At 42.8% G+C, this 15841-nt stretch overlaps 1 protein-coding gene across 4 annotated transcripts in view; it reads right to left on the bottom strand.

The window, feature by feature from the left end:
- The window catches only part of PACS2 (phosphofurin acidic cluster sorting protein 2), a 257810-nt gene that overhangs the window by 73305 nt on the left and 168664 nt on the right, over positions 1–15841 (bottom strand). For all 4 annotated transcript variants that reach the window (XM_084854825.1, XM_084854822.1, XM_084854821.1 and 1 more), the window contains exons 16-17: positions 13249–13403; positions 2043–2153 (exon numbers count right to left, since the gene is read on the bottom strand). In XM_084854825.1, coding sequence (XP_084710951.1) covers positions 2043–2153; positions 13249–13403 — 266 coding nt within the window. The remainder of the gene's footprint in view (positions 1–2042; positions 2154–13248; positions 13404–15841) is intronic.

Below are 15841 nucleotides of genomic sequence, written 5' to 3'. Positions count from 1 at the left end.
ACTTTTTTTTTCATTTTTTAAATTTTCTTTTTCTTGTAACACATACTTCCATACCAGTGGGACTGTGTTTTTAACCGCCAGTGAATAGAGGACAAAGCATAGGATATTCCAATACAATCAGAAAGCTAGAAACATAAAGGGAATAGAGACTATGGAAGGAAAAGACTCTCGAGTGGCAGTGACCTGCAAGGTCTGTGCCATGTTTGTTTTCTTGGCTGAGATCATCATGGCCTATGCATGCTGCAAGTGCAAGTTGATCACAATGTGTGTTGAAAGAAAAAGTAAGACGACTGGAGCGGCGAGTGTCAACCCTCCAGAGAATAAGAGAACACGAAGGGTACTAGGGTGGTGTCACCAAGGACCTCGTACTAGGTCCTGGGTGACACCACTTAGGATTAAATCTAGGATCGCCTTCCCTCTGGTCGGTTCCATGAGCAACTTTTCTATGGCACAGTTGTTTAGGCCATCAAGAAATTTAACATCTTTGTCATGACTGGAACATGCATATATCCAGTCAATGTGGGGGTAATTTAAGTCACCCATTGTTACAACACTTCCTCGTCTGGAGGCCTCCCTGATTTCATTTTCCATCTCAAGATAACCTTCGTGGGCAAATATTTCATTCTCATCAAGATGCTTTCCCCCTCTTCCTCTGCTCTCACCTCTTCTTTTTGTTTCCTCAAAACTCTCCTTTCCTCGTCTTCCTTCTGTGTCTGCATTTATTAGATTTCTTTCACCTCGTTGCCCTTCCCCATATTCCTCCCGCACATCCTCCAGCTCCTCTTATCTCCCCCCCCATTTTAAAGTTCCATCTTAGATGCTGTCACCCTGCCCCACTCAAAATACTACCTGTCAGCTGTTCAGTACATGGACTTCCGGCTTGGCTGGTGGGCCTCTAGGGTAGTCTATTTGCTTCCCAACCAGATGCTAGAACCCGCTGCCAGTCTGGGAATGGTTTTTCCTCAGAGCTGCCTGCGAACCAGAACCGCTTTCAGCCGTTCTCACAGGTGACAGCCCTGCAACAAAATGTTGCAGTGTGGGGCATTCCTGTTCAGGACCCTCCATTCCCTCTCCTTCCCAGTTTTCCATTTCCCCAACAGTCTGCCAGCATTCTGTGTCCACGGACTATGTTCAGTCCCCATTGGGCTATTAGGGTCACCCTCCTTGCTTAGGGTTTTTTCGCCCTAAATATTTGTTTGTACTTTGTACATTGGGTTTTTCACCAAGCCTGCTGATATCTCCCTCTTGTGCATGGACAGTGCTGCATAAGGACCAACACTCAGAGGACTGAGATCACTATTAGTAAGTATGATTATTAGAATATAAAAGGAACACTCAACTACTGTAGACCCTTGTGTGGTGGTGAGGTTAGGATTTGATGCATATAATAAGTCTTCTCTGTGCTGTACCCAAGACCAGATGCTTTGGGCTAGAAACAAAGAGCTACTCAATGTCAGGTATGTGTTACCAGTAAGGCCAAAACACCTGTGTGATGAATAGGCAATTTACACTGCAGTCGACGGTGGAAGGAATATGAACCCAAAGGACTCCCTCAACCATGAACCTCTCTGTTGGCTGGGACTGTGATGTGTGCCACGGCATGCTGGCTTAGGAGCTACATCTGTGCTGATTCAGGGGTTCCTCAGCAACAGAAGGGTTTGTGTATCTGTTTTGTTTCCTCTTATGTTGTGTGTAATTTCTCTGAATAAACCAAGTTAACAGAGGAACTTTCTTCTGTGTGTTCATTGCCTGATCTGAATCCTTATGAACCTCTGCCTCCCTGGCAGAACAACTACTGAATATGAAATTATTTATCTCTAGGGGAGGTGAACAAAATTTTTGGTAGGGAATGGAAATATGGGGAAGAATCAACAGATTCTCTGTTATGCCCCCTGAGGTGGTATGTATTGACATAGGAAACTGGGAAGGCAGATATCTGGGAGAACAAAACAATAATTTTTTTTTTCAAAGTTAGCAATCCAAAGATCAAAGTTCAATTAATTCAATCATCATGCAGTCCCACAGCAGTCAGAATTGCTTACCAGCATTTTGTGCTTCAAGTTTGTTAAACAAATCTCTCCAGGACAAATCTTGGAAGTAGTTGTTGTATCGATAATCAACTGAACCCAGATACTTTGCTACCGGGTGACAACCTACAAAGAACACAAATAAAAACCTGTCCAGTGTGCCAAAGACACATCAGTAGTCCAGAAATCATTTCTTGTACACCCTTGCTTCCTACCTTCAGGTTGAAGATGCACTCAGAATTGTGAAAAGTCATTAAAAGTATTTCCCTGCAACCCCACTTAGAATGTAACCCTATGGCCCCTAGACAGTGTCGGAGGAGCTATAGGATGCGGTGGATCTTCCCTTCCAAGGCCACAGACAGAGCTCCAAGCTTGGAGGAGGAGATCTGGCAGTGGATTTCCCCCTCAGCCCCTGCTGAAAGCTCCTGGGTGGCTCCCTCTCCAGAGGTCAGCACTCTGACCCTGGGAAGGGAGGAAAGGGGTGTGCTGGGAGCAGGCCAGTGGGCAGGGAGGGAGGGGAGAGGCCGTGGATCCAACAGCCTCTCAGCCCTCCTCTCCACCACCAGCAGACAGGAAGCGTTAGAGGCCATCTAATGCAAATATCATCTGTCACTCCTCCTGCTCTGTCAGCAAGAACCCTGCAGGGCTTAGGATGGATGGAGATCTCTGACATCAGAGCCCTCAATCATTTGAGCTGGATGCCCATACAATTACACTCTTAAGCTCTTCTGGATTGTGAGATACTATAGTGTTCTTAAATGAAAATTAAGCGGCCATGAACAAGGTAGTAACATGAAAGGGGGGGGGGGATCAGGCATCTGTTTTATACACATCATTCTGCTACATAATTAACATCTTCTACCATGGGAGACATAAGACTGTTACAGCAGAATGTAGGACCAAAGTAGTGGACATAAGAAATCAATAAACAACCCAAGAACAGAGAGGCTACTGCTGGATGCTCCTTAGGTATGCTCGAAGCCTTTTGTGGGAGTTGGCTGCAGAAGGAACTTATCATCTTGGGTGCAGGAGGAAATGTTCTTGTTCCCCCTTTTATTGTACCTTGATGAGAAGCACAGAATCTGCATAGTTAAATATTTAATGGTTCTATGTAGGACATTTAATACTATGAGGTATTAGTCGCAATAAGGGCTGTAATTAGAGTTCATATATTTTTCCCACTGATGAAGACCACCAAGGTAGAAACACGTTTGGGATAGGGGCATTGTGTTTTTATATAGCCCTCTGTAGAAACCAGTTATAACAGAGCGAGCGAACAGAGCGAGCGAACAGGGGGGGCGAGCAGGGGTTGGCCGGGGGAGTTGCGGTGGTTGAAGAGACAAAGGAGACAAAGGAGACAGAGGCTAAGAGGTAAGTGGGTTGCAGGAAGCCCAGGGGGCTGCCCTTTATCCTTCTGATTGGCTGTGAGCTCACCAGGTGCTTCTGAGAGCTCCAACTGAATTGGAGGGGTGGGGCCTGAGTACTCCCAGCAGCTGACTGGGCAGGAAGCTTCAGTCTGTTTCCCGCCTCCCAGCTGAGCAGAGCAGAGCAAGCTGCTCCAGCTGGTCCAGGGACTACAGAAGCAGGCAAGCTCCCAGAGAGCGAGCGAACAGAGCGAGCGAACAGAGCGAGCGGACAGGGGGAGCAAACAGGAGATGGCCAGGGGAGTTCGGCAGGGGAGGTCAAGGGGGAGGCCCCTAACATTTATTTAATTATTTTTATTTTTTATTTTAACTAACTTTTTTCCATTTATTTGTCTTGTAACACATACTTTCACACCAGTGGGACTCTGCTTTTAACCTCTACTGAGTAGAGGAGCAGGCACAGGCTAGTCTAGAACAATCACAAAGCTAGACACAAAAAGGGAAAAGAGGCTATGGAAGGACAAGACTCTCCAGTGGTGGTGACCTGCAAGGTGTGTGCAATGTTTGTTTTCTTGCCTGAGAACAACATGGCCTACACCTGCAACAAGTGCAAGTTGATCACGCTGCTGGAGGAAAAAGTAAGAGGACTGGAGCGGCGACTGTCGACCCTCCGGGGAATAAGAGAACACGAAGAGTTCTTGGACAGAATGGGGGAACTACAGCAGCAAAGGGCAGACCAGAAGCTTGAAGAGCAACAGCAAGATGAGGCAGTGGGAAATGCTGAGGTGAAGAAAAATGGAATAGAGGATACTCCTTGGAAAAGGGTGACAGTTAGGAAAAGAAGAACTAGACGCCACTCTGCACCAGTGGAAGCAGTGGAGCTGTGGAACCGATTCCAGGTACTTGCGGATGAGACTGGAGGACAGCCTGCAGAGGAAGAATCACAGGGGAACCTGCATGAGAGTGAGCAAGAGGCTAAAGGTCAGTCAAACAGAGGCGATGAAACCCAGGCCTACAAGAAGAAGAAGAGAAGAGTGGTAGTAGTGGGAGACTCCTTGCTGCGTGGGATCGAGACCCAAGTATGTCGCGAAGACCCATGGACTCGCCAGGTATGTTGCCTCCCGGGAGGACAGATTAGAGACGTGACTGAAAGGTTGCCTGCACTCATAAAGCCCACTGACAGGTATCCCTTTCTTCTCATCCATGTGGGAACAAATGATACCGCCAAGTGGAGCTATGAAGAGATCACGTCAGACTTTGAAGCTTTGGGAAGGAAACTCAAGAACTTTGGGGCCCAGATAGTTTTCTCATCCATCCTTCCAGTAGTTAGAAGAGGGATAGAAAGGGAACGAAAAATACTCCGGGTGAATGACTGGCTACGAAGGTGGAGCCGACGAGAGAGGTTTGGATTCTGGGACCACGGGCTATACTTCCTGGAAGATGGGCTGTTGGCTAGGGATGGGTTGCACCTCACAAAGGCTGGGAAGAATGTGTTTGGCCACAGCATGAAGAACTTCATCAGGAGGGCTTTAAACTGAATCCTATGGGGAAGGGAGATGTAATGTTGGGGGTAACAATGTGAAAGAACTGGGCATGTTTAGCCTTGAGAAGACTGAGGGGAGATATGATAGCACTCTTCAAGTACTTGAAAGGTTGTCACAGAGAAGAAGGCCAGGATCTCTTCTTGATCATCCCAGAGTGCAGGACACGGAATAATGGGCTCAAGTTACAGGAAGCCAGATTCCGGCTGAACATCAGGAAAAACTTCCTGACTGTAAGAGCAATACGACAATGGAACCAATTACCTGGGGAGGTGGTGGGCTCTCCCACACTGGAGGCCTTCAAGATGAGGCTGGACAGCCAGCCTCAGGGATGCTCTGACTTGGATTCCTGCATTGAGCAGGGGGTTGGACTCGATGGCCTTGTAGGCCCCTTCCAGCCCTACTATTCTATGATTCTATAAAACTATGCATGTAAGAGAAACTAAAAGAGAGCCAATCTATTATTTTAAATATTGTATTAATATTATATTAAAAGTTCTTATATATTAGGAATATTTTTATATATACTATTTTCCTAAAACCTATTTTGTAGTGATATATTTATTTCATATCTTTGTCAGCCCTGCTGAGCTACATTTACTTAGGTTCTCAACACAGGCTACCATCTACATTTTTCTTCTGCAGGTGTTGCAGAAATCTTGCTTTGAACTCTTTTGACATTCTATTTACTTCCCAAAATATGTCATCTGATCTTTACTCATTTACATCGTAAGCAGAACATATAAACAAAATGACGTGTATGCAGTTATCCTTCCTTCTTTCTTATCTAAAGAAAGCACATTTATCTAAAGCACATTTTCCTGATTTGCTTTTTCCTGACTTCAGATGGGAAAATGGTTCCACCTTGTGTTTCCTATGTTTAGCAATAACAGGCTCCTAGGTCAATGAAAAGTCACAGCATGACAGCACTAATATTTCTGTCAGAATCAAATTGATTCAAACTTAATACCAAAATACATCTTAATATTTTATATGCTTCCTTATGAAAGTTGTACGCTGGTAAGAGCGATATGGAAGACCAATAACTGTTTGGGATAAATATTTGCAAGGTAGCCTAGTATACAGGTTGCTGCAGGAGTCCTGCAAATATTTATCCCACTAAACCATGCGACATGCACACAAGTTTAAAGGTATTTATATACACAAAACATTTTTGTTAAATAAAAACCTTTAAAAAATAAAATCCAAGATTTTAATGTTGCTGTGATTGGGCACCAGCGTATTTACCCCATAACTGGAGCAGTTGAGTTTTTGAGGAGTTTTGAGTTTTTGAACTCAGTCATTAAAAATCAGTCGGATTTCCGGTAAGGAGCCATGTCGTCCTGGTAGTGACTTGCGAGGCTCAGCAGGTCAGTTCTTTCAAACAGCTGTGAAAAGGTTGAGAAACCCCTTTTCCCCCCCCCGGAAAATAAAGGGGAAGTCTGCAGTACCATCCGAATGAAATCTTAGAAGAACAGCTGCCTTTGCGGAGGATGCAAAGGGGCTCAAAACTAAGGTCAGTCGCCAGAGATAAACAAACACCTACTGAAATGCTGTTCTGAAACAATTAATTAAGAGTATCTAAGATTGGAGACAGGCGTGCTCCAATCTTAGATACCATTTGGAAATTTAAGCTACCAGCAAGTAACACTTGCACAGCAAAAAGCAAAAGTATGGCAGTTTTATAAATCTAACATGAATTAAAATTAAAATCAAGGAGTTGCAGACTTTTACAAAGTGAATATAGCTCAAGAGGTCCTTTCAAAAGAAGAAAAAAGAAAGAGTACTAAGACTGCTTGCATTTTGAATAAGTATTACAGTCTAATTAACTTTCTATTTCTTTAAATCATTGTTTGAAGGTTTTAATGTTTGAATTTATATGGCTGAAAGTTATGTTTTTGTCCAGTTGCTTTTAACTTCTGCATGACCCTGAGAAAGTGACAAAGTCAAAATAAATAACTCTTTGGCAGAAATCCTGGAATAGGTTAGGATAAGATCAACTTGTGGGCTGATTGAGTGAAATTTATTAAAGAAGGAGTATTGCTGACACCTGTTGGATGTTAAAAAAATCAGCAGTTTATGAAAAATCTTTCTTCTTTTCATGTTCTTTTTTATTTTTATCTCTTTTTCTCCTTTTGATACTGAGAAAGATCTCTTTTGGCATTGGAGGATCAATAACTTACTGGATATCCAGATAGATTAATTTATAAAGGAAGTAATGAAGAAGATAATTGAATGAGTGCTATGAATTTGGATAAACCAGCAAAGGATATCAGAACAACTTGTAGTAGAGTGAATAGCTGGGAGATGCCTACAGAACAACTAAGTAGAAATACTAAATCCAGGAAAGGCTCCTTAAAAGAGACTCCGAAGGGAACTACGAAATTATTGGTGAAAGCAACATCTATAAGCAAGGAAGAGGTACCTGAGCAGAAGCAAGATATAGAAAAGATGGCCTTGGATGATCAAACACAGAATATTATAGATGCTATAAGCAAAAAGATGGAGGCTTTTGAACTACGCATAGAACAAAGGATGGGCACTTTTGGACAATGTATAGAACAAAGGATGGGCACCTTTGAACAACGTATAGAAAAATGGATAGAAAGACAAGTATTGGAAGTAAAGGAGGAGATTAAAGACACGAAGGAAGAATTGAGACAAGAATTTAAGAAATTAGATGATGCATTAAATCAAAGAACAGAAGAATTTAAAACAATGACAAACAGAGTGGAAGTACTGGAAAATAATGCCGAAATTGTAATTACGGAGTTAGAACATGAGCAGGATGCCTTAGCTTGGTTTGAGCGTAAAGACAAGGAATGCGTGTTATGTTTTAGAGGAGTCGTGGAAAGTTATGGCAGTGCAGAACCTGACCTCAGAACAGAATTGGTAAAGACTATAGCAGCCTTTTTGAGTAAAAAAGAGAAAAACGTGGAAATGGAAATTTCCATAGATCGAGCTTATAGACTGAATTCGACATATGCAAAAACAAAAGGTCTACCCAGAGATATTATTGTCCATTTTGTAAAGAAAACTACAAGGGATTCAATTCTCCAGCAGCACTATAAAACTAAATTGAAGATGGTGGGCAAAGAGATTATCGTCATGAAAGAAATTCCTGGAAGATTTCTGAGGAAAAGGAGAGATTATGCATTTTTAACAACAATCCAGAAACAGAAAAAGATCATGTTTAGATGGAAATTCCCAGAAGGTGTGTGGTCTTCTCTTACAGAGAACAGAGATTTAAGTTGAACTCATTTCAAAAAGCAAGAGAATTCCTTCGAACTTATGGAAAAGATTGGACAGACCTACAATCTGATGTACAAGAAGAGGACAGCACACAGGGTGCAACAGGTGGAAATTAAGAATGTACCTTAATCTTATGTTTTTTAAAAAATGGATTATAAATTTTTAACTTGGAACGTTAATGGGGCGAATGCTCCTCAAAAGAGAAAGAAAATATTTTATTATTTACAAAAATTTAAACAAGATATAATATGCTTACAAGAAACTCATATTAAGAAAGAAGATACCAAATATTTAATTAATAAAAAATTAGGTGAAGAGTTTATAACTGGAGGCCGAAAAAAGAAAAATGGAGTAGTTTTATATGTTAAGCCACATTTGGGACCAGAATTGGTATTGTCAGATGAACAAGGTCGTTTTGTGGGAGTTAAATTACACTGAATGGTGTATCAACGTTGATTTTAGGGTTTATGCACCTAAGGACCACAAAGCGTAATTTTATGAGGATCTCTTACCCAACTCGTGGATCTAACTTTTGACAGTTGGTGTTTAATGGGAGATTGGAATGGGGTGATTGCACGTGAAATTGATAGGATATCAGAGAAAAAAATAAAGAGTAATCAAGGGAAATTACCTAAAAGTTTTTTTGAATTGTTGGACAATTTGGCTTTAGTAAATGTATGGAGAGATAAAAATGGAACCTCAAAAGAAAATACATACCTTTTCAGAAAGACATAGATCTTTTTCCAGGATTGATATGATTTTGACAACTAAAGAGCTTGCTACAAATATTGGCAAAATACAAGTTCTACCAAGATCATTTTCAGACCATAACCCTATATCTATGTTATATGTGAAAAGAAGCACTACTTTTAGATGGAGATTGAATGAAATGATATTTCACAATAAAAGTATTGTGAATGACACTAAAAAGAAACTGAGATAATTTTTTGAACTGAATAATTTTTTGAACAAAGGAACAAATATCCGAAAAGTATGGGATGCAAGTAAGGCCTATATGAGACGTTATTTTATACAACAAAACACGCAACTGAAAAAGAAAAGAGAAGGTACAAAATATTCTAAAACAGATAAAAGGAGAAAGAAGAATTCTAAATTCAGTGACCACACTATCATGGCTATCAGGGACATTCAGATCTTTCCTGTATAGTTCTTCTGTCTATTCTTTCCACCTCTTCTTAATCTCATCTGCTTCTGTTAGGTCCCTGCCTTCATTGTCCTTTATCATGCCCGTCTTTGCACAAAACGTTCCCTTGAGATCTCTGATTTTCTTGAAGAGATCTCTAGACTTTCCCATTCTATTGTTTTCCTCCATTTCTTTGCATTGTTCATTTAAGAAGGCCTTCTTGTCTCTCCTTGCTATTCTCTGGAAATCTGCATTCAGTTGGATATATCTTCCCCTTTCTCCCTTGCTTTTCACTTCCCTTCTTTCCTCGGCTACTTGTAAAGCCGCTTTGCTTTCTTGCATTTCTTTTTCTTTGGGATGGATTTCGTTGCTGCCTCTTGAACAACGTTACGGACCTCCGTCCATAGTTCCTCAGGCACTCTGTCTATCAGGTCTAATCCCTGAAATCTATTCCTCACCTCCACTGTATATTCATCAGGGATATGATTTAGGTCATACCAGAATGGTTTAGTGGTTTTCCCTACGTTCTTCCATTTCAGCCGAAATTTTGCAAGAAGCAGCTCATGATCTGAGCCACAGTCAGCTCCAGGTCTTGTTTTGACTGACTGTATGGAGCTTCTCCATCTTTGGCTGCAAAGTACATAATCCATCTGATTTCGATATTGACCATCTGGTGATGTCCATGTGTAGAGTCGTCTCTTGTGCTGTTGGAAAAGAGTGTTTGCTATGATCAGCGTGTTCTCTTGGCAAAACTCGATTAGCCTTTGTCCTGCTTCATTTTGTACACCAAGGCCATGCTTGCCTGTTATCCCGGTGATTTCTTGACTTCCTACTTTAGCATTCCAATCCCCTATGATGAAGAGGACATTGTTTTTTGGTGTTAGTTCTAGAAGGTGTTGTATGTCTTCATAGAACCGATCAACCGCAGCTTCTTCGGCATCAGTGGTTGGGGCATAGACTTGAATTACTGTGATGCTGAATGGTTTGCCTTGGATTCGTACTGAGATCATTCTGTCGTTTTTGAGATTGTACCCCACTACTGCTTTTCCCACCCTTTTGTTGACTATGAGTGCCACTCCATTTCTTCTAAGGGATTCTTGCCCAAAGTAGTAGATATAATGGTCACCTGAATTAAATTCGCTCATGCTTATCCATTTTAGTTCGCTGATTCCCAAGATGTCGATGTTCAATCTTGTCATCTCATGTTTGACCACCTCCAGCTTACCTTGATTCATTGATCTTACCTTCCAGGTTCCTAAACAATATCGTTCTTTACAGCATCGGATTTTCTTTTCACCACCAGACACATCCACAGCTGAGTGTCCTTTTGGCTTTGGCCCAGCCACTTCACTCTTTCTGGCGCTACTTGGAAATTCCCTCTGCTATTCCCCAGTAGTATACTGGACACCTTCCAACCTGAGGGGCTCATCATCCGGTGTCATATCTTTTAGCCTTGTGATACATTCCATGGGGTTTTCTTGGCAAGAATACTGGAGTGGGTTGCCATTTCCTTCTCCAGTGGACCACATTTTGTCAGAACTCTCCACCATGACCTGTCCGTCTTGGGTGGCCCTGCACGGCATAGCTTATGGCTTCACTAAGTTACATAAGCCCCTTCGCAACAACAAGGCAGTGGTCCATGAAGGGGATATTAAAGACTACTATAGAATTAAAGCCAGAAACTTTTTTATTAGGACTAACAGATAAACATGTAAAAAAGAAGGGGGGAACCCTCTTTCTCTACATGACAACGGCTGCAAGGTTATTGTATGCACAAAAGTGGAAGAATGAAACAATACCAATGGTGAGCGAGCGGATCATGAAAATCATGGAACTGGCAGAGATGGCAAAACTTACTATTATAATTAAAGAAGGGTCAACAACCAAATTTATGTTAGACTGGAAACCTTTTATAGAATTTGTACAAGAAATAGAGAAAAAATAATATCTATGTATGTGGATTTTGAACTTTGAGATGGTTAATTCTCTTTTTGTTGTTGTTGTTGTTAAAATTAGGAGAAATGAGATAAAGTCTGTGTATATCAATGTATGATATACAACTAAGATAAGAACGAGAGAATAATAATGAGCATTTGTTGTGTAAGGGGAGCCAAATCTAGATCTCTTACAATCTTAAGATATATTTTAGTGTATGTGTATTGTGTGTTTATGTTGTTGTTGTGTTTTGTTTTTAAAAAATTATTATATCAAAAAGAAAAAAAATCAGTGTGTCAGTGCAACTGCTGTTCATTATAGTCATTTTGCTTTGGCTGTAAAAAGAGTGGCTACAACACTACAACATAATTCACTTGGAATATTGCAGGCTGGGGGTAGGGTTGAGATAGTAGTTTACAATTTTGCAGTGTAACTCAGTAGTATAGGTATAAGGAATCTCTGTCCTGCCACTCAGATACGCCCCATCAGGGTTCCCTATCTGGTTCCCTGCCGCAGCGCTGAGAGAGGCTCCCATTCCTGGTGACTGGAGAGTAACTTTTCCTTGCTCAGCACTGAGAAAGGGAGCCTCTCTCAGTGTGGAGCAGAGAAAATGCCCCCCACCCTCAGCTGCTCTGAGGAGAGAGGCCGGGAAAGGTGTGTGTACGCACACCTGAACTGTGTGGATGGTGTGTGTGCGTATAGTGTGAAGGATGTGTGAGAGAGTAGGGTGGCTACACCCACTATGGGCTCTAGCCACACCCACTGCTGGCATGCAGCTTCTAGGAGCTTTTGTGTGTGGCCATGCTAAAAAGACTTACCCACCCCTGCAGTAGCATTAGCAGCAGTAGGGTGAGGATTAGAATTAGACTGAGGGCTCCTTCACATGGATCTTTTATCCCGCTACTGAGATTGCTCACTCATGGAAGTGTGCAGGTCCTTTTCACATCGTTAACCTCCAGGGCACATCCAGAGGTATTTCCTGGTTATTCCATCTCAAATAGATCCAGAACTAATGAACCATTTTAAAAATCCTGAATGTTATGTGATTAAAATAGCCACTAGATGGTGCTGCTTCACTGAGCTCTATGGAACCTTGAAAATTAAAAGCTTCCCCTCTCAGCAATCATGTGGTCACTGTCTGGGAGCCTGCAATAAACACGGAAAGGCTCCAGAATGGGAGGACTGCGGGGGGTTTCTGTAGTGTAAAGGCAGCCTGAGACAGTAGCCTTCAGTGTTATCCGGTGCTGTTATTCTCATATTCCTGGTTGGGCAGGAGTACCATACAACAACCTTGCAATGATATCCACTATAATACCCCAACTGCAGATGTGGGGGGCTGTGGCTGATTTGGCCCTGAGGTTTATATGCTCAAGGAAAAGCACAGTAAGAGGAAGACTAATAAGTTTTTCATACTGATTTTTAACTACAAACAGGTCATCTGGGATGTGTGTGGGCAGAGTGGGAGGAAGGGAAGGGGAACTGTGAGGGAGTTGGGGGAGGGGAGGCATAGCATCTTATGAATTTCAGGAGATGGCTATTCTTGGGGATGGGCCTATGGGCCTGTGTCCCCAACTTTCTCAGCATCTGGCAGTGCCAACACTGCTTCAATCCTTTCTTTCTCATCCTCCCGTAACAGTGGCATTGGCTGGTCTTCTTCCCATCCCAAAGGGGGAAACTTTCATTCTTTTTAAATTTTAGATGCCCAGGAAACCAGACTGGGACAGCTTCAGATTTGGTGAACCTCTGATTGCCAGCTACCTTTCCCATTCTATTATAGAGCTTGAAAGGGGAATGATAGTAAAGAGCTGATATTCTAGAGGCTGCAGCCCTCAAATGCACACCCCACAATCCCGTAGCAGAGCACAGTTGAATGAACAGTTGCTGTAGCATTATAAGGTGCTGAGGAAAAGTTGAATTGAATTCAAGAAAGAAAGAAAGAAAGAAAGAAAGAAAGAAAGAAAGAAAGAAAGAAAATGATTATTTACCTAGTGGTATGATGAGAAATCTCATGTAGCTGAGCCAGTCTGGGGTTTTGTGAGACAGCTGTTCTACAAAGAGCCTCAAGACAGCACTGAGATAATTCTGGGCTCCAGCAACTGCAATTTTAATTGGACTGGGAGGCTGAGAATTGCAGTTGCAGCTAAACAAGAGAAAGACACAATTGATATTACTGCTTTTAAAGAAAATCCAGAGATTGATGGTTATTTTCTACCATGTACATTATTAACATCATAATTATAAGTCCATATACTGGACAGAGGGTTCAGGCTAAGATAGAGTGGCTTGCCTAAGGCTACCTATTGACCATGCCAGAGGTAAGTTTTGAACCAGGGGTTTCCAAATTTACAGTTTAGCCTCTTAGACATAAGGCTACACCAACTTGTGTACATAAGCTACCAAACAGAAGAGAATTATCAACTTGACTCCCGTTTTCTATATGTTTTCTTTAATCTAAGAAGAGATGGCTGTCAACAGGGGCAATGAGCCTATGGCATGTCTGCTGCATCTTTGTAACAGCATCAATATTAGGAAGCAGCCCTATGCCAAGCCAGACCCCTGTTCCATCTTCCTTACTGTCTATAGCAGGGGTGGGCCATCTGGTGCCCCCCACATATTTTGAACAAGAACTTCCATTAGCCCCAGCCAGCATGGCCAATAGGCAAGGATCTGGGGAGCTGCAGTCCAAAGTATCTAGAGGGCACCAGCTTGCCTACTCCTGCCTACACTGAGTGGCCGTGGCTCTCCGAGGTGTCAGACAGGAGTAATTTCCAGCCCTAACTGAAGGTGCTGGGGATCAACCTGGGACATTTTGCACAAAAACCATTTGCTCTGCCACTAAACTACGGCCCTTCTCATTATGCCTAATGACTGTAACAGGTGGTGGCAAGCCAGCGAATTCATGAGACAAAGGATACACTGAAAGCACAACCAATTATTATGGCCAGATCGTTTTCTATGCTGCTGAATAATTAATCATTCTAAAGCAATTTCAAAATCAAACACCATCTACGCACACTTTCAGGACAACCTGGGACTTTTTAGGGCCTTCTTTGCCGTGGCATCCTGGTTGTGGAATGCCCTCCCCTTGGAGGCCCAATTGGCACATACGTTGCTTTCTAGGGCTGTGCAAGGACCCCCTGCTCCACCGCTGATGTTGCTTTGGATTCTCCTTAGTGACTCCTATCCTCCTTGGGCTGATTCAGACGCTCTCCACTTTGACTCGGATCTGAATCCGAAGCAAGATCCAGATATCTGAATCACCTGTTTATGGTGTTTTCCCATTGACTTGCATGGGAAAACACAAATGGTCATAACTTTTTCAGTTTTTATAATACAGACATGACATTTGGAGACTTCGCAGCACCCCGGAGGGAACTCAAGCTGCCAAATTTCAGAAACGTTGGCCTAGTGATTTACGTGGTACGTGCAGGTGAAATCTTATGTTTTCCACAAAAGCTCTCAAAGCAAAGAGCTATAAATTTTCCATGTGTCCACAGATGTGTGTGAAACCTTGGCCCCTCCCAGCCCCCTCGAGGGCATCCCACTTGCCAAAGTCCAGGCAGTTTGACCCACTGGCTTGTGTGCTAGGCACAGGTGAAATTTGATGTTTTCCACCAAAACTCCCAAAGCAAAGAGCTACCACTTCTCCCCTGACCCCTCCCAGCCCCCCTCAAGGTCATCCCACCCACCAAAGTCCAGGCAGTTTGACCCACTGGCTTGTGTGCTAGGCGCAGGTTGAATTTGATATTCCCAGAAACTCAGACCAGACTGAGAAGGAATAGTGTATTGAAGCGGAGGTCACTATCCCTAATCTCTGCTGCGGGTTTCTTTGAAGTGTAAAAAAAACCTTATTCAGAAGAATCACCAGCTCAGCCTCTCTGTGGCTGAATACACACATTACCTGGCAGGCAGACTGGAAGAGGTTTTTTTTTAACTGCTTTTATTTCTAGCACACACCTAAATGAGTATTTTGAATGTATCTTGAATGAACACGGTCAGTGCCTAGCCCACAAGGGCCACTGATTTTTGAACGCTGGAAATCTCCACCTGGTGGACCCATATTTTCCCCACCCCATCTCCTCCATGGTGGCCTGCCTAAGCCTCTTGGGGGAGAGAGAGGGAGAGCTTGGAGGAGTTCCGGCAGCACTACCAGCCTTATGCTTGCCCCTGCTGCCAGCCTGCTGGGACATGGGGAGTAGGATCCCATGAAGAAGATTTACAATTCAGGCCACCTGGAATGGAGCGGGGTCCGGGTAGTGCCAGGGCTGGAGATGCCAGGCCGGAGGCCTCATCAGGCTTCAAGGTCATAAACCATCCTGGCCTGTGTAAGGGTCAGCACAGCACAGAGGTGTGAATTGTTAGGCCAGGTAGTTTTATTGTTTTATCTTATGTTGGGTTTCCAAACAGGGAATTGCTTCTTGGGGGTATTCTAAATTGTATTTTGTTTTATCTCTCTTCCCATTCCCTTACCGCTTAACTAAATATCTACCTCAAACTAATTCTGCTATTTCTTTCCTGGGTCAGTGCTAAATCCAGTGGCTACTGTTTCCCTCTCGAGGGTGGGAGGGAGTTGGAGGG

This window comes from Heloderma suspectum, chromosome 4 (assembly GCF_057233095.1).
Source record: "Heloderma suspectum isolate Gila_16-S chromosome 4, 16-S_ref, whole genome shotgun sequence".
NCBI classification, from domain to species: domain Eukaryota; kingdom Metazoa; phylum Chordata; class Lepidosauria; order Squamata; family Helodermatidae; genus Heloderma; species Heloderma suspectum.
This window is presented reverse-complemented; position numbering and strand designations above follow the sequence as displayed.